The sequence below is a fragment of the Canis aureus genome, chromosome 5 (genome assembly GCF_053574225.1).
Source record: "Canis aureus isolate CA01 chromosome 5, VMU_Caureus_v.1.0, whole genome shotgun sequence".
Taxonomy (NCBI): Eukaryota; Metazoa; Chordata; class Mammalia; order Carnivora; family Canidae; genus Canis; species Canis aureus.
Window position 1 is genome coordinate 64,257,904 of NC_135615.1, and position 18,576 is coordinate 64,276,479.

The 18,576-nt window shown below is 41.8% G+C and overlaps 1 protein-coding gene across 4 annotated transcripts in view; it reads left to right on the forward strand.

The window, feature by feature from the left end:
- The window catches only part of LOC144314396 (uncharacterized), a 128,679-nt gene that overhangs the window by 74,941 nt on the left and 35,162 nt on the right, over positions 1-18,576 (forward strand). For all 4 annotated transcript variants that reach the window (XM_077898449.1, XM_077898452.1, XM_077898454.1 and 1 more), the window contains exon 2: positions 17,109-17,187. In XM_077898449.1, coding sequence (XP_077754575.1) covers positions 17,109-17,187 — 79 coding nt within the window. The remainder of the gene's footprint in view (positions 1-17,108; positions 17,188-18,576) is intronic.

Consider the following 18,576-nt stretch of genomic DNA (forward strand, 5'->3'; position numbering starts at 1 on the left):
CCAGGTGGAGGTGAAGGGAAGGGAATAGCCTATGAGGAGAGGTGTTGATTAGAGTATTCCAGAACAGATTGTCCAAAGAACTTGTGATAGATGCATTCACCAAGCTAACTGAGCACCTACTGTGTATTTGGAATGTTATCGGGCACTAGGGATATGAAAACCCTGCCATCTGGACACTTAGAATCACAGAATGCAAGGACTCTGAGGGATCTCAGCAATGCTGTATTCCAGTGCTTTGCTAGATGCTGTGTTGCTGAATTCTAGAAGCTCTGCCCTAGAGGGCACTGGAGAGTATTTGTCAGTTTAGGTCAAGTTGTGCCGCAGTAACAAATGACCCCTGAAACTTAATGGCTTACAACAGTAAAGGTGTATTTCTTACTCATGTGGCATGACCATCCTGGAACAACTCTGGCTTTGCTTCATGGTTTCTTCATTCTGGAATTTGCTATAGGAGAAGCTTTTGTTTAGGACATACTAGGCCCATTTCAGAGGGAACAGAGTGGTGGACCATGGCTTTTAAAACTTCTGCTCAGGGGATCCCTGGGTGGCGCAGTGGTGCGATCCTGGAGACCTGGGATCGAATCCCACGTCGGGCTTCCAGTGCATGGAGCCTGCTTCTCCCTCTGCCTATGTCTCTGCCTCTCTCTCTCTCTCTCTGTGTGACTATCATAAATAAATAAATTTTAAAAAATTTAAAAAAATAAAAAAATAAAACTTCTGCTCAGCAATAGCATGTCACTTCTGGCCATACTCATGGGCCAAAAGCAGGTCACTGGCTAAGCCTGACATCTGTGCAAAAAGGAGGTATATTCCTTCTCTAGAAATAGTGGCATCTATTGGAGTGGTGATTCAATATTCATCATGGAATCTAGAAACTCCCTCCTCTGGCTTCAACTAATGCAACTTCATGTCTAACTGTTCTATATATTGGACTCATATGCAACTTTGGACTTACATTTTGCTTGAAAAATCATTGGAAAGAATGCTAGATATCCACTAAAATCTGTTCTGTCCTCCCACAATGGAGTCACAACTCACCTTGACTCTAGATGTGGCTGTATGTTTACTTTTCACCAATAGAATGTCTGTAAAAATGATATGTACTGATTTTAGGCCATTATTTTTAAGATGTGGGTATATGCTTTGTTTCTCCCATTAGTGCAAAAAGATGCAGATAGTAGCAAGGCCATACGAGATGGCCCCGAAGCCAGAGATAGTCTCTGAGTCACAGTATGGGAGAAGGCTGCTAACTGTCTCACCGTGGAGTATTGGGTAAGTGAGAAAGGAGATTCTTTTTTTTTCTTTCTTTAGCCATACATATTTTAGGGTCTATTTCTTATAGCTGCTCAAACTCTAAAGATTTTGCATATAAAAATAAATTTGGTCTCACGTAATTCTGTCCTTGTTCTAAGAAGGAAGCAGATCAGGGAGGGATGGTAACTTGCCCACATTTAAACAGTTATGGTAGAATGAAGACTTTACTCCAGGTCTCTGGACTTACAGGCCAGAGTTTCTCCCACTGTGTCTGGCTGATACCCCAAGAGATAGAACATGTGATTAAAATTTAGGTTGCAAATTGCCGGTTCATGCTAAAAATCTGGTCCAAAGATGTCTTTTTTGTCTCCTACCCAGGGTTTTAAAATAATATGAATTAATTATAAATATATAAATATCAGGATATTTCATAAGAATAGTTAGGTTCCAACTTCTCCTGAACAATTATAAGGTCTGACAGTGCTGGGTCCATATTCCCACCAGGGGACAATTGGCTTTAGCTCCTCCCTGTTTAGATGAGGTATATCTTCTCCAATTCACTATTGTCCCCTCTACATCCTATTGCTTTCTTCCCTCAGAAGCTTCGAGTTAGTTGCCATTTATTCTGATGCTTATACAGGCTGGTAGTAAAGAAGAATATAAATTTTTATTTCCTTTGTTCCTATAAAAAAAGAAACAGAATAATGAAGCAACAAGAGATAAATGTAAAAGAGAGAGAGAGAATATATTTCTTTTTTTAAAAAATATTTTATTTATTTATTCATGAGTGATGCAGAGAGAGAGAGGCAGAGGAGGGAGAAGCAGGCTTCCTACAGGAGCTCGCTGTGGGACTTGGTCCCAGGGCTCCAGGATCACATCCTGAGCCAAAGGCAGACACTCAACCGCTGAGCCACCCAAGCTTCCCAAGAGAGTATATTTCTTTGGGAAAGTGAAGAACTGTGCCTACTCCAGCCCACCTCACCTCCTTCTGTTACCTAAGCTCCCATAAGTATTTTCATTTTAGATACCTTGACTAGGGATTAATATGGAGGGAATAACTTCTCTTTCCCTAAGGCCATCGTTGAGCCAACACCAATGTTCTTTTCTGAGCTGGAGGTGCCATATACAGGCTATCACCTACATTGGTGTGGTATGACTACTTCTGTTTGCCTTGTGGTGAATGGCTACTGAGGGCAAAGTGCCAAGCTAGTGGTCTGGGCTGGGGTTTTAGCAGTGACTGAGATGGGATCTCTGCTCTCCAGAGACTGGGAGTAAACATTAAGGGAGGCTTCAGGACTTGGGTCTCAGCCTTACTTCCCTCTCCTCACACACAATATGGTGGATTTGCTCACTGGGGACCTCTTTACCAAAGCCTACCCAAGGTGTATGTGTCCTGTAATAGTATTTTAGAATATTAGCTGGTGCTTCTCTACTATACCCCTATCGCCTATGATTGCCTGTGCCCTATCGCCTAAGAATCATGTTCTCATGTCTCCCAAGACAATTAACATACAAAGGAAGGGTATGCTGGCTTTTGCTATTTGGAAGAATAGGTGATAAGTTATGGCAGAGATTCTAGTCTCCAAGACAAGGAAAAGGCTCCATGTGGACATTTATGCAAACCTCTGTTCAAACATACTCTTCCTTGTGAAGACTTTGCTCACTACCTAATTTGAAATTAGGTGCCTCTTCACCATCCCTCATTCCTCTCCCAACTCATCCCTGAGATCACTTTGTGCACATTTTGCTTGTTTGATGGTGTCTTCATCTCATGGGGGCAGGTACCTGGTCAACCTTGTTTCCTGGGATATCCTCAATGCTACGGCAGGCCTGGCTCAGGGGAGCAACTCAATAGACACTGAATGAATGAATGAATGAATGAGGTGAATTTGATCCTGATGGATCTTTGAGCAAAGGCCCTGTTCTCAGACACATGAATTGGGTCATGGGGTGAGTGAAGTGTAAGCTGAGGGTGGGAGTAATGGAAACCTCAGAAAGTTTACAAGATTTGAGAGTGAAAGAGAACAGTGACATTTCCAGAGTGGTAATAATTGCATGGAACCTCTGGGTGGACATGCCTGAAGGCAGGAGAATGCTTCCCAGACACTGAGAGCTCTGGGTTTAGCCCAGAGAGGTGGTGGAACTGGCAGGCCTTGAGAATATGAACAGAACACTAGACAGGGATGAGGAAATCACACTGGGTGCTATCTTGGATAAAGGGCAACACTGAGGATGAGACCTGTGTCCCACTCCTCCCTAAGCCTTCCCACTACCTCTGCCCTTCTACCTCCCCCATCCAGATGAGCTGGGAGGGCAGAGCGGCCCTGATTCAACTGAAGTAAAGTTTATACCACTTGGTGAAATGAAGATCTACATTGAAACAGTTAAAAACCCAAACCCAAAAACCTTACATCTCTCACTCCTCTGTGGGTATGGACTGAAATTTGTATTCCTAACATGGACAGTGCTTCCCAGCTGTATCTCCACCTCTTTCTCTACCACTCATGGTTTGCGAGTAAGAGTGATTTTGTTATAGGAATAAATGTGGATCCACACTAATTTATTTCCAAAAAGTAATTAATTCACAAATGTCCGTAATTTGGCTCTTATTTGTCAGGTTACTCATTATGCCTGTTGCAACTGATTATGAAAATGTGTTCAAGACCTGCTGCTGTGATAGCGGGAAGAAAACGCCTGTTGTAATGGGGAGAGCCCTGGGCTCTGAATCACAAGGCCTGGGTTCTGGTTACAGCTGTGCCAGCTATTAGCTGTGGGCTCCTGGCAGGTTCCTTCCCCTCTCTGGGCTTCTGCCTTTTTCATCGGACGATTATGGGAATGAACCGGCTTGTCAATTATATGTGATTGTCATAACTGCACACCAGCTGCGCTGTTATTCATGTAACGAGTTTTCTTCAGGTCAACTAAGAACTGGAATATTTCTGCTGTGTTGTTTGAGATCATCCAGTGTGAGAAGCATCAGGAAGGGGTGAACTTAAATGTCCTTTTTCTCTCTGACATCCTGGTCTGTGCCCTGTGACTTTCGGAGGGAGAGACGGGCCCACTTTCAAAGTTCCTGTGGGCAGATGGTCTATTGAACCCGCACCTGAACAATGGGGGAGCTGCCATCTATTGTTCCCAAGGAAGGCGGTAGCCACAGGTGACTGCTTGCAAATAGAGAGGTTCTTAGAGAATGTTTGACAACCTCACCTTTGTTAAGTGTTCCCCCAAGGGATTTCAGTTGTGTCCCGGTTTTCTTGTTTATATTTTACCTCTTCTAAAGTGCCACTTACCTTGGTGGTGTGATGCAAATGGAAATGCCTGGCATTGCAGCCTTGGGTTGAAAAAAAAAAAAAAAAAAAATGGAAACGAAGGCGAGGATTTGTCAGCTGTCCACTAGAGGGCAGCAGAGTAGTGAGAATCGGGATTCTCTGAGGCTTTGTACATTGAAGTGTTGACATGTGACTTGGCAATTGAATAATTTTTGATACTGTCCTGACACATAAACACCTAGAAGCAGGTTTTCAAAGGTTATTTGCGCACTAAAAGAGGAATTAACAAAACGAACTTGCATGCCAAAAGTAATTTTCAATATTCTACAAAGAACCGTGGCCTCATAATGAGATTGCTTTTAGAGAATATTCAGCTATCGTTAACTGGATATGTTAAACTTAACTGGCAAACATGCATTCAAAATAAATGAGGCTGAATGGACCTAAAAAATATAGATCTGGTGACTAATAAAAATTTCTGCTGGGATTGGGGGCTGGCCAACTCACCCAAAAGGAGCTATTTGCTTTTAAGTGATTTTTCTGTGTCTCTCAGACCTTGGTGCGCCCAGATATGCGATACTAACACAGTTAAACAATTGTACACATACTACATGGTTGTGTGTGTTATTGTGGCAATTTATTTTTTAAACTAGTACTCTACCTTCTGCAGAAAAAGTCAGCAAATTATCAGAGTTTATTCCCTTGACATTCTCACACCTTGAGAAATAGCCCATTTGTATTATCACAATTTGATATATTTCCCATTTACTGAGCTTCTTTGGCAAGTTGGCATTTTAATTTAATTATACTTTTTGCTAATGGTCTTTATTTTTCAGTGTCTGTGTGTAAAACGCCCGTGGGTTTGATTATCTCCCCCACCCCTTCCCAGCACCAAGCTGTAGTGCAAATTTATAAACTGACAAAATTCAGTGTAAAATTCAGGGGGTGAAATGAAGGAATTTGTAAAGAAATCGTGCCTGAACCACAAGGCATTTTCTTCACTTGAGGAGTGTGGCCCTGTCTTGCATGTTCTTAGTCCCCACCGTTGGTGTTGCTGACATTAACTTTAGCACAAAAGAAGGTGGGGCAAGTGCTTGGCAGGTCAGAAGAGGACAGAGACCACCAAGGGCTCAGACTCCTCCCAGGGTCTGTTCTCTTCCTCTGAGGATCTAGCAACAACAGCAGTTGTAGGCGTTTCCTTGAATTCTTGGAGATGCTTGAAGCTTGTTGGGGATTTTCCCTTAAGAATAGTAATTGATTATGGAGGCATGCAGCTCTCCTTGAAGACTGCAGTCAGGATGGTCAAGTCTGGAGGAGGGCTTTCTCAGGGCTTCAGGGCTGTACTGGCATGCATTTAATAACAAAGATGAGCTGCTGAATGGTATACCCATGCATACTCAATTCACACAAGTGTGTGCACCCTATGTCCTTGAGGGTGCGATGTCACTGACTGTAAGATACACCACTGAGTCAATCATAACCTTTCAAAAAGAAGAAGAAGAAGAAGAAGAAGAAGAAGAAGAAGAAGAAGAAGACAAGAAGAAGAAGAAGACAAGAAGAAGAAGAAGAAGAAGACACTGTCAGATTAAACATACACATTGATTGTAGGGTGTAATCCAATTTCAGAAATGCAGAAAGGTAGAAAACAAGCTGATTTTAAAATCTTGGGAATTTAATGTGTATAATGTTGATAGATATATTTAAGGTAAAGTAGGCTTTCAATATGGGTCCCAAAGGGCCACAGCAACTTCTTACTAGACACATTTTTAAAGGCAAGGGAAACAAAGGCAAAAATGAACTATTGGGTCATCGTCAAGATAAAAAGCTTTTGCACAGCAAAGGAAACAGTCGACAAAACCAAAAGACAACCTACAGAATGGGAGAAGATATTTGCAAATGACATTATCAGATAAAGGGCTAGTATCCAAAATCTATAAAAACTTATCAAACTCAACACCTCCAAAACAAATAACACAATCAAGAAATGGGCAGAAGATAAGAACAGACGTTTCTCTAAAGAAGACCTACAAATGACCAATAGAAACATGAAAAAATGCTCAACATCACCCAGCATCAGGGAAATACAAATGAAACCCCCAATGAGATATCACCTCACACCAGTCAGAATGGCTAAAATGAATAAGTCAGGAAATGACAGATGTTGGTGAAGATGCAGAGAAAGGGGAACTCTCTTGCACTGTTGGTGAGAATGCCAGCTGGTGAAGCCACTCTGGAAAACATTACTGAGATTGAAAACAGAGCTACCCTATGAGCCAGCAATTGCACTGTTAGGTATTTACCCCAAAGGTACAGATGTAATGATCTGAAGGAGCACCTGCACCCCAATGTTCATAGCAGCAATGTCCACAATAGCCAAACTATGGAAAGAGCCTAGATGTCCATTGACAGATGAATGGATAAAGAAGATGTGGTGTATATATAAAATGGACTACTACTCAGCCATCAAAAAAAAAAAAAAGAAATCTTGCCATTTGCAACAATGTGGATAGAAGTAGAGGATATTACGCTACGCAAAATAAGTCAATCAGAGAAAGACAATTATCATATGATCTCACTCAAATGTGGAATTTAAGAAATAAAACAGAGGATCATAGGGAAAAAGAGGAAAAAATAAAACAAGATGAAATCAGAGAGGGAGATAAATCATAAGAGGCTCTTAATCGTAGGAAACGAACTGAGGGTTGCTGGAGAGGAGGTGGGTGGGAGGTGGGGTAACAGGGTGATGGGCATTAAGGAGAGCATGTGATATAATGAGCACAGGGTGTTATATAAAGACCTATGAATCACTGACATCTACCTCTGAAACCAGTAATGTGTTATATGTTAAGTAATTGAATTTAAATTTAAAAACAAAAATAAAAAACCACACCAGTATGGATCCCGGAATACAGTTCAGCACCTGAAAACCTGTGTAACCATAGTCAAGTCGGTAATGTCCTGACTTCTAAATGGGAGAGCAGTCCTGGCTCTGTTTCACAGGGATGGAGGAATAAAAATGACGCACGTCTGTGGAAGTGCCCTGTATACTGTAAAGTGCTGGGCAAGTGTTCTTTCCTATTAGTGTATTTCAATGGATACGTGTTTTCTGTGTTTGTTTTGTTCTATTTTGTAGAACTCAGCTGAATTTTCCCCCAGGAATCTGATTCCCACCTGTCCACGTCATCCCCTTGTATTCTCACTCACCCACCCTGCCAGCTTGGATGATTTGCTTTATAGAAGAGTGTGGACAAGAACCAATTCATTTAATCAGTTTAGCAAAGTATGGGACAATCTATTTGCCTATTCTTGAAAAGATAACCATCTGCTCCTGCTGGGAAGGCTGAGGAAACCAGGGGAGTTCTAATGGTGGAGGATTTTCCATTAAAAGAGAGGGGTTGGGAGCTGGAGGAGGACACATGTGCATGTATCAGTCAAGATCCTGGTGACACCATCAAGGACCCTATGAACCTACGCTTTACACACCTCAGCGAGGGTGGGGGCAGGATCCCAGCCCCAGCAACTGTGCTGTCTCCAGCGATGGCAGGAAGGAAAGAAAGGGGTGCACAATGGAACAGAGCGTGTTAATTACCTCACCCGGGGGATCCTATAAAACATGATGCATATGTAAATTGATACAATGAATATGATTACTGCAGGATTTAATTTTCATGCAGAGGAGCAGAGGAGACGGGCTCAGATGCCACTCTCTTTGATCTTTGCCCTCTCTTCTACAAACCGTAAGTCCTGCTCTTGTCCAGCTGGTAGCATCTCTACAGGCTGGTGTCCTTGGAGTCAATGCAGTCCCTCCATTGACTCTCTAGTTGCTGCTCAGTTGCTTGCTTGAGCAAATGAAATCCTTTGGCACCACGAGAGATAGGACATAAAGTCAGAGAGGTAGATAGTGGAAGCCAAGGCATATAGAATGTCTGAGATCTTCAGGAAGGCTCTGAATCTCCCTGGCTATTTGTTGGTACAGAGAACTGGCAGGGTGGGCAGTGGAGACATGGGGAAGTATGGGCGCCAGGTAGTCAGAGATGGACAGGGGATGGGAGAGGACAGCAGTCATCAGATTCTGATATGTTTTCATTGATATGGGTGGGACAAAAAACCACCCAGAGCACAGAATGATGATGCCAAGGTTTTGGGTTGAGCAAATGGAAGAACCATATTGCCAGTTTTTTATATGGGGAAATATATAAATATATAAATATATAAATATATATATATATATATTTTTTAAATGCAAAGTGTAAACTTTGTACCAGTTGAAAGAGGAAACAAGTACTGTTCTGGATAGAGTAGTGTTGATGGACAGAGAACAGAGAATTTGAGACAAGATGTAGGAGAGATAAAGCATAAGAGAAAACAAACATAGGAACCGGTTCAAACTTTTGACAAATATTCAGCTACTCTAAGGCAGGCTGGATTCCACTTGATCTGGGATGACATATCCACTTAATTATTGATTAAAAAATTTTGTGCCTGTGCTGTCCCTTCATTCAGGCAGCCGTGAGCTCTTTGACAGCAGGATCCTCTCCGGTTCTTTGGCACACTGTAGTCATTCAGGTAACACACTCGTGAACTGTCTGGCTGGGGCAGCATGATCACCTGTACCTAACTGGTCTCCTTGGCTCACTTCCAGGTCTGCTTGGAAGGGTGAATAAGCAGAGAAGAAGACCCTTTTCTTGCTTTTGCTAGGTGGGACTTTCACCACCATCTTCCTTCATGTTTTTCGCGCTCAGAACAGCACATCTCTCATGTCTGCACACTCAGAAGATGCTTCATGGAATGGCATGGTGTCCTTGTCACTGTCTTTGTCTAGTCTGGGGGTCTAAGACAGAGAACAGTCTTGGCGTAGTTGTCACAGTAAGAAGTTTGTCCTCAGTGCTAGAAGTGTTAAAGAAAAGAAACAACAGGTGGTGGTCAACTGTGCTCAGCCTTTTTGTTTTCGTTTTTTTATTTTTGCACTTGGGGGACCCATATTCAGTGACTGAATGGTGGCAGATGGGCGAGTTAGACATAGGGTGTTATGGGAGACCCTCGTATATTTTACAAACCAAAGAAAATCCATGTCACTCCTCTGTTTTCTCTCATTGGGAAGATGTGGCAGTTGATTGGATATTGTAATTAGAACTGGTGGTACCTGTTGATTCAAGTGTATTTTTAGGTTGTGATTTTATTGTCCAATTCTTTTAATTCATGTATCACTGGCCCTGGTGTGTTTCTCTCACTTTACGGGGGTTAGTGGGGAAAACACACAGACTCTCCTTGGGTTTCACAATTCTTTGTTTGCCAGGGTTGGTTCCTCATCACTGACTTCCAGGGAGCCCTTCACACCCAGCATTTGGCCTGAAGGTATTTTGTGTATGTGGCAAGGAGCATCCTAGCCAGCTGCATCCTGACCCAAGCATCATCAGGGTCTTCACTTGCTGAGAGAATTGGGAGACACAGGAGGCAGCTTTCCTGGCAAGATAGGGACTGTCTGGTCCATGAAATCTTTGCTATTTGAACCTGGTGATTCCTGGGAATAAGAGGGAGATTTAAAAAACTACTCCTTGGGGCACCTGGATGGCTTAGTGATTGAGCACCTGCTTTTGGCTCAGATTGTGATCCTCCAGTCCTGCATTGGGCTCCCCGCAGGGAGCCTGCTTCTTCTGCTGCCTTTGTTTATGCCCCTCTGTGTCTCTCATGAATAAATAAAATCTTAAAAAAATAAAAATAGGCAGCCTGGGTGGCTTAGCGGTTTAGTGCTGCCTTCAGCCCAGGGCCTGATCCTGGAGTCCGGGATCGAGTCCCGAGTCAGACTCCCTGCATGGAGCCTGCTTCTCCCTCTGCCTGTGCCTCTGCCTCTCTCTGTGTGTCTCTCATGAATAAATAAATGGAATCATAAATAAATAAATAAATAAATAAATAAATAAATAAATAAATAAAAACAGCTACTCCTTTACTACTGGAGAAATCTGCCTCTGAAATGTGATGCACCCAGTTTTTTTTTTTTCTGGAACAGAGATAAAGGATCAAGAAGAGACAGAGTCTATTTCCTGGGGACCTCAGCCACACCTTTGTGCCTTAAAAGATATTCAGCACACAAATGTCTTTACTATACAAACCCTATAGTTATTGTTATGGATTGAATCATGTAGCCCCAAAATGATTTGCTGGAGTCCCAGTACCTTAGAATGTCAGCTTTTTGGATATAGGGTCTTTATAAGGGTAATCAAGTTAGAATAGGGACACGAGGGTGGGCCTTAATCTGCTGTGACTAGAATCTTTATAAAAAGAGGGAATTTGGGCACACACAGACACGCACATAGGGAAGACAATGAAAAGAGACATAGGGAGAAAATGGCCAGTTACAAGTTAGGAAGAGAGACCTAGATCCTTCCCTCATGGCCCTGAAAGGGAAGCAACCTTTCTGAAACCTTGATGTTAGACTCCCAGCCTCCAGAACTGTGAGACAATGCATTTCTGTTTAAGCTGCTCAGGCCCAGTCTGTAGTCCTTTGTTATGGCAGCCCTAGCAAGCGAATATAGTTACCTAAGGCATTAATTACATTTTTGATCATTCCATTGACTTCTTCTAGTGTATATCCATTGGTTGGCTAATGTAGTCTTCCATTACATAGGCAACAGAGCCTGTGGTTACTTCTAAATACAAATGAAATACACTACATAGGATGGTTTGTAATGATTCTGTGGATGAGCAATTTGGGCTGGGCTCAGTTAAGTATTTTTCTACTGGTCTTAACTAGAGTCACTCAGTTGATTTCAGTCACCGTGGCTCAGTCTTGGGTGGAAAGTTTAAGATGATTTAACTCATAAGACTGGTGGTTGGTATTGGCTAGGACAGCTGGAATGGTTGTTACAGCTGGATGACCATATGACCTGCCTTCTTCAAGGACATCTTCCTTCAAGGCCTAGGTGTCTTTGCATGACAGTTGTAGGGTTACAAGAGCTTTATACACATTCTTAATGATTTCCTTAGGATGGTTTTCCAGAAGTGAATAGGTCAAAGAGCATGCAGAGTTTTAAGGCTTTGCCTGGGTCTTACCAAGAACGCATGTTCTTTTAATAGATACTATGCCCAGGTATTATCTGTATAGTGATTTTCTTTTTGTTCATGTTTTTATAACCCACATGCATATGTAGGGAAAAAAAAAGCCATACTCTCTACCTGACTGCATTCAATCAATTCCTAAATTAAGTAGTGCAAGTGGAAATGTAATTCAGTACACACATCCCTCAGGAGCAAGCAGACTACAGATTCGTTAAGTGGGCTTCGTCCCCCGTTATTAAACATATCCCGATTTTCCTAGCTGAAGAAGGGAATGGGACAAACATTTTTTACTTTAATTAAATTACTGTAGTATTGAAACCAAACGACTTGTCTATAATTTCCTTTGTTCAGGAAAACCATGAATTTCTTTAATTTCTACATATGTCCCAATAACTAGAGCCCTTATTCATTTAAGATCCAAGAAGACCTGCTTATTTAAAAATCTGGCTGCCATTTTGTTCCAAGAGCTGCAACAGAGCACTACTCAACCTTATATCTATCTAGGTGTTTTCCATTAGTGCGCCAGACCGGGTCAAAGTCAGTATGGTGCCAGAGAAGCAAGCTTCAGAGACAATGCTTTCTTACATCTAAGAGCTGCATAAATAACCATGCCCATCTGCTTGTAGCACAGACACTTAAAGGGGAAGGACAAACACAAAGTCAATAGAAGAGTTTCTTGGCAATTTTCTCCAGATAGTCAACTTCTCCCAAATTATCTTTCAAGAGAGACAGACAGACATAGGCTAAATATTGTCACATTTCCATGTCATTTATCAGTCAGTAAGAATTAAAAAAAATCTTAACCTCTAAAATGGGTTCTGAAATCTAAGTCTTTTGATAAAAGTTCTGAAAACTGAGCTCAGCAATCTTTTCATCCCATAGTAGGGTGGCAATGAGGTTAGGAAAGCAAGGATGTGTTTCTTTGGTTTCTGGATGATTGCTTCTTGAGGACCTATATACCAAGCTGTATTTTGAACTAACCTTCCTTTCTTTATGTTTTCATAGAATTGAATATATTTGTCTCCTCACTGGTAGGCAAAGGCTAAGGCAAACAAAGAGACAGAAAATACACTTCACCCCAAACTCTTTATTAAATTTACCTTTAAAGTCACATTGGTGTCTTTCGTCAGTATAAGGCTTTGAAATAGTCTAAGCATTGTGGTCACAGAGACATAAGTCCCAGTACAAGTTCAGCCATGTACCAGTGATGTGACAGGCTAATCACGCTCTGAGTCTCAGGTGTACTCACCTTCAGGAATGAGAAACTGATCTTCTTTTTGAAGCGGCTGTGATAGTGTGGATTGATTGCAATTGTATATAAGGCAAGTGACACCAAGCTGGGCACATAATACATTTGAGTTAATAATTATCCTTATTGGTATGTTATTTCATTATACTATGTCCTGTGTGTAACTAAATCAGATGTTACTGTTTTCACTTTAGGGACAATAAAACAGAAAATGGAAAGAATCTCCCAGGTTTGTCTTGCCAGTTCCAGAAAGCCAAACAGAATCTAACCCCACACAACAATGCTAGCAATGACTTTCATACAGTGGATCAGCCTAATGAGGCTGAAATGACCAAGACTTCTTTGAGCTGAAACACAGCATATTTAGTTTTGTTTTTACATTCATAATGAAGATAAGCAAGATGCTGAATTTAAGAAAGCATCCCTTGTTTCTCACGACTATTGATATTGGCTATAAGATTCAAAGTCAGTTTTGGGATACTGGCCTCCACCATACCATAAGTCCACTGTCATCTATTCTGGCTTTTTATTTATTATTTTAAAAAAATTTTTTAAATTGTATTTATTTATTCATGAGAGACACACAGAGAGAGGCAGAGACATAGACAGAGAGAGAAGCAGGCTCTATGTAGGAAGCCCGATGTGGGACTCCATCCTGGGACTCCAGGATCACACCCTGAGCCAAAGGCAGACGCTCAACTGCTGAGCCACCCAGGCATCCCCGGTTTTCTATTTTTTATTTTTTTTTAATTTTTAAGTAATCTCTACACGCAACATGGGGCTCAAACTCACAACCCTAAATCAAGTCACATGCTCTAGACTGAGCCAGCTGGGTGTCCCTACTTTGGTTCTTTTTGAATGATCATCCTAGTGTGCAGCCCCCAATAGACCAGGTACAACATTTTTACCCATTCCATGTTTATAGCCTGATCCAGTTTGTTCATCTCAGCTAGATTGGCCTATGTGATAAATCTGTTTACAAGAGTACAATGATTAAAATTTTAGATTCTCAGTGGAAGTGGTGGTATATTGGGTTAGGCTGGTGACTATACTTAAGAATATCTGCTCCTAATTCAAACACTGGTCCTTTTCTTTTATAAAATCAGAACAAATGTGAAAACAGACACCTGACTCCATTCCCAAATGCACCAAACAGTTCGGGATGGTTTGTCCTCTTATTGCCTGGTGGGTCTTCTTCAGCATGGGTGTTCTTAACCAGTTGACTCTTGTTAGCCAAGCCTTCTGACTTTACACAACCACTCTCCATCCAAAAGAGGTGAATCTGTCCTTTTGTTTATGGAATAAACCACTCAGGAGCTCATGAGGAGAGAGCGGGAGAGGAGAGCTAAGTTGATGGAAGGCAGGAGGGAAGTAGGGTGTGGGAGTACAAGGCAAGTGTGGCTTCATGAGATGACTTTATCCCCCAGAGACATGCTTTCTGACTCTAAGATGCGGCACATTTCATCAAAAACCAAAGTAGTGGGATCCCTGGGTGGCGCAGTGGTTTGGCGCCTGCCTTTGGCCCAGGGTGCGATCCTGGAGACCTGGGATCGAATCCCAGGTCGGGCTCCCGGTGCATGGAGCCTGCTTCTCCCTCTGCCTGTGTCTCTGCCTCTCTCTCTCTCTCTCTCTCTCTCTCTCTGTGTGACTATCATAAAAAAAAAAATACCAAAGTAGTATCCTAATATAGTTCATTGCAAGTTTGAAATGAAATCTTAAAAAAGTAGTATGCATTACTGGGGTGTCCATGCTGAAGGGGACATGTTGTTCAGTGGGAGAAGAGTAAAGTAGTTGGTCAAAATATGTATCTTGGGGAAGAGGAAGTATGGGGGTTTTTCGACAAGTTAATGGCTAGGCAAGGGGCTCTTAGTGATCCTTCTTAGCTAAACTCCTGTATACTAGTTCTGTATACTACTGACACAGACACTGCTAGTACCCCAGATCCCCCCTTCCTTACAAAAACCATGGCATATTTCCAGACCCTTGGTGTGCTCTGTTATAATTATTCACTATATCGGACTGCCAGCTGCTTGAGGTGAGCGTGTTACTCAGTGGTAATCAATGAAACCTAAACCAAGAAGCTTGTGGAAAGCCTTTTCTTCCTTTCTTTTTTTATTTTAATTTTAACTTTTTTTTTTAGCTTTTTCTTTCTTGATAGCAGTGTTGTCCTTCTAGCTTCTCTTTGTTTTCTTCCTGCCTACAATAATGCTCAGGTCGAGCTGCTAGTGGATAGCAGCCATGAGGTGATACGCGTAGGGGTAAATGCCTTGTAAGAGAGGGCAGAGTTACCTAAAAGCAAAGACCCCAGCCACCATACTGAGCCACATCCTAGCTCTGAGGAGCAGTGCTTCGTTGCTGAAACTAAGTACATTCCCAACCAAGACAATTGATGACATCAAGCAATAACTGCATTCGTTAGGGAAAGAAAAGCTGCTGTGAACAACTGCCAAACATCAGTGCCTTTAGAGTAAAAGCTATTTCTCACTCACATAAAATCTCAAACTAGTATTTTTTTTGATCAGCACAGAACTCTTCTTTATAAACAGTGATTCGAAGGTACTACTGTCTTTTCCTGTCTGGTGGCTCTGCCATCCTCAACACAGGGCTCTCAAAGTCACCCTGTTTGTGGACTTCAGCTTGAAGAGTGGGAGAGTGTTGTGGGGTGAGGTGGGGAGCCCTGGGAGGGTGTGTACCAGTCCTGAAGGTGGCACCTGTTTCCTCTCCCTTCTTTCCATGGACCAGACTCAGTCTTTCATCATCAGTAACTACATGTGAGGCTGCTAATGCCGTGCAGGGGTGTGCCGAGGAGGGAGAGAAGATGGATTTCGTGACATCCTAATTGGCATCTGTGGCAACCACCAGAACTACACACAGTCCGTCTTTGCTTCATCCTAGGGGTGTTGCCTTGGAGTCCTGAGGGATGAGTTGGCGCCTCATTTTTCATCATGGTGATTTACAGTCCTCCTGGTCTTTCCTTGGTATTCAGATGATGAGATGTGAATATAGATAAGCACCCAGGTCTGTGGCTTTTCTTCAGCTGATGAGGAAGGAGAGAAGGTGGGGGAGGATGGCAGGGTCTGGATATTAATTTCCCTGTTTGACTGAGGGTAAGCAGGATGTGGGGGAAGAGAGGAATAAAAATTATTTAAATTTCTCAACTTTCAGAACCACAAACCGTATCTCATAAAATTACAAAGAGGATATAAGCGACAACTATTTGTTTGGCCAGGATTCTTCATTAATGTTCTTTCTGGAAAGAGGGTGGGGTGTAGTGGTTAGAAACTCAGCCTTGGGTTCTGAATTCTGGCTGCACTACTTAGTGGTTCGGAGTCTTTGGTCAAATTTCTTAGTCACTCTGAGCCTCGGTTTCTTTATCTGTGAAAAGGAGTTAGTAAAGCAGTTGCCTCATAGGGAAGTTGAGAGCACTGAATGAGATGAAAGATATAAAGCTCTCAGTAGAGTGAGCATTTGATAGACATCAGCTGATGACGACGATTTGGAGTGAGTTTAACACTTGATATAGCTTGGGAAACACCTAAATGCCAAAAGTCAACCTAGCACTTTCTTATTTTCAATTTTCTTTTATTGCGGTAAGGACACTCAACATGAGATCTACCCTCTGAACTAATTTCTAAGTGCATGATATTGTCAATATAGGCGTAATGTGGTACAGCAGCTCTCGAGAGCTTCTTCATCCTGGGTGATGGAAACTTTATGCCCATTGATAAGCACCTCCCCGTTTCTCCTTCTTCCCAGCCCCTGGCAACCATCATTTCACTCTTGGAATCTATGTATTTGACTATTTTTGATACATCGTATAGAATCCTGCAGTATTTGCCCTTCTGTGACTGGCTTATTTCACTAGGATAATATCCTCAATGCCTACCCATGCTGTTGCAGGTGCAAATTTTCCTTCTTTTTAAAAGTTTCATTGTTTTCCATTGTGTATATATTCCACATTTCCTTTTTTCATTCCTCTGTCAATGGACATTTATTGATTGATTGATTTCTTTTGAAAAGATTTTATTTATTCATGAGAGACACAAAGAGAGACGTAGAAACATAGGCAGAGGGGGAGCCCAATCTGGGACTCCATCCCAGGATTCTGGGATCACACCCTGAGCCAAAGGCAGATGCTCAGCCACTGAGCCACCCAGGGGTCCCTGTCAATGGACATTTAGGTTATGTCCATGTATTGGCTAATGTGAATAATACTGTAATGAACATGGGAATGCTAGTATCACTTGTAGATCCTGATTTCAGATCTTTTTTTTCCCCAGTTCTTTTGTTAAGTGCTCAGAAGTGGGTTTGCAATCAAAGGCTTTTGCACAGCAAAGGAAACTATCAACGAGAAAAAAGGTAACCTAGAGAATGGGAGAAAAGACCTGCACAACATATATCTGACAAAGGGTAAATCTCCAAAAACAATATAAGGAACTCCTCCTACTTGATAGCAAGAAATAAAATAAAACAAAATTAATAAACAACAAATACCTACATGAAAAAATGGACTAAGGGCTTGAATAGATTTTTTTTTTTCCAAATGTGATGGCCAGCAAGCTATATGAAAAAATCCCCAATGTCACTAATCACCCAGGGAATGCAAATCAAAAGCACAGTGAAATATCACCTTATGCTTGTCAGCATGGCTATTATCAAAAACAAAAACAAAACAAACAAAAGACAAATGTTAATGAATGTGGAGAAATTGGAACCCTTGCACACTGTGGGTGGGAATGTAGAAGGGTGCAGTTGCTCTGGAAAACAGTATGGTGGTTTCTCAAAAAGTTAAAAATAGAAGTACCCTAGGGTCCAACAATCCCACTTCTGGGTATTTAACCAAAAGTATTATTATTATTATTAAAGAATGACAGTTCCTCAGCTTGGAGTGTCCAGAGAAAGCCTCTAGATGGTGCTGAAACAGAATCAGCTTGGTACTCCATCTGAGAAGCTCAGACATACAGTTGTTTATCATTTCTCCCAAGCCAGGAACCTCACAAGTCAAAACCATAGCTGTATTGGATGAGGTCATCTGGAAAACTCCCCTCTCCACCTCTGTGAGTCCCTGTGTCTTTGGAGTTGGGATTGTTGGCCATTCTTTCGCTGCTCCCTAAAACGCTATCAACTTCCAACCTAATTTAAATCCAATGAGACAGCATATGTTAAGTACACACAGTATTGCTTAATATACATTAAATGCTCAGTAAGTGCAAATTTCCCTTTATTTTCTCTAACAGGCAAAGAGTACTTCCTTCTACTACTTTCCTCTTTAGCATGGTCAGTGGGCAGCAAACTTTGAAAATCTCTATATTTGCTTAGTAAAAGTTTGAGGTAGGCAAAGTTTGCTTCATCTATTGACTTGAAAGGCTGTTGGATGTAGAGATTTCAAGTCTGAGCTCTGGACTCAGACAAGCTTGGGTTGAAAATCCAGCCCATGCAGGAGCTATGTGATCTCCATCATGTTATTTCCTATCATTTGTAAAAATATGGATGATGATACATCTCTTATTTGAGGGAATTACTGCTGAATGCCTAGCACATGTAGACATCCAATACATGCCACTTCCTTTCTCCTTATTCAAAAAATATCCATTAACCCCCCAATTTGTCCCTGTGTTGCATTTTTCAGCATGAGCCGTCCCTAATGCCCTGGCTTTGGTTGGGGCATCAACAGGATGCTTTGTCTTCCATCAATACCAATCTTCTTGCTCCCTTTTTCTTAGGACCCTGTTTTCTTTTCTAAATGTG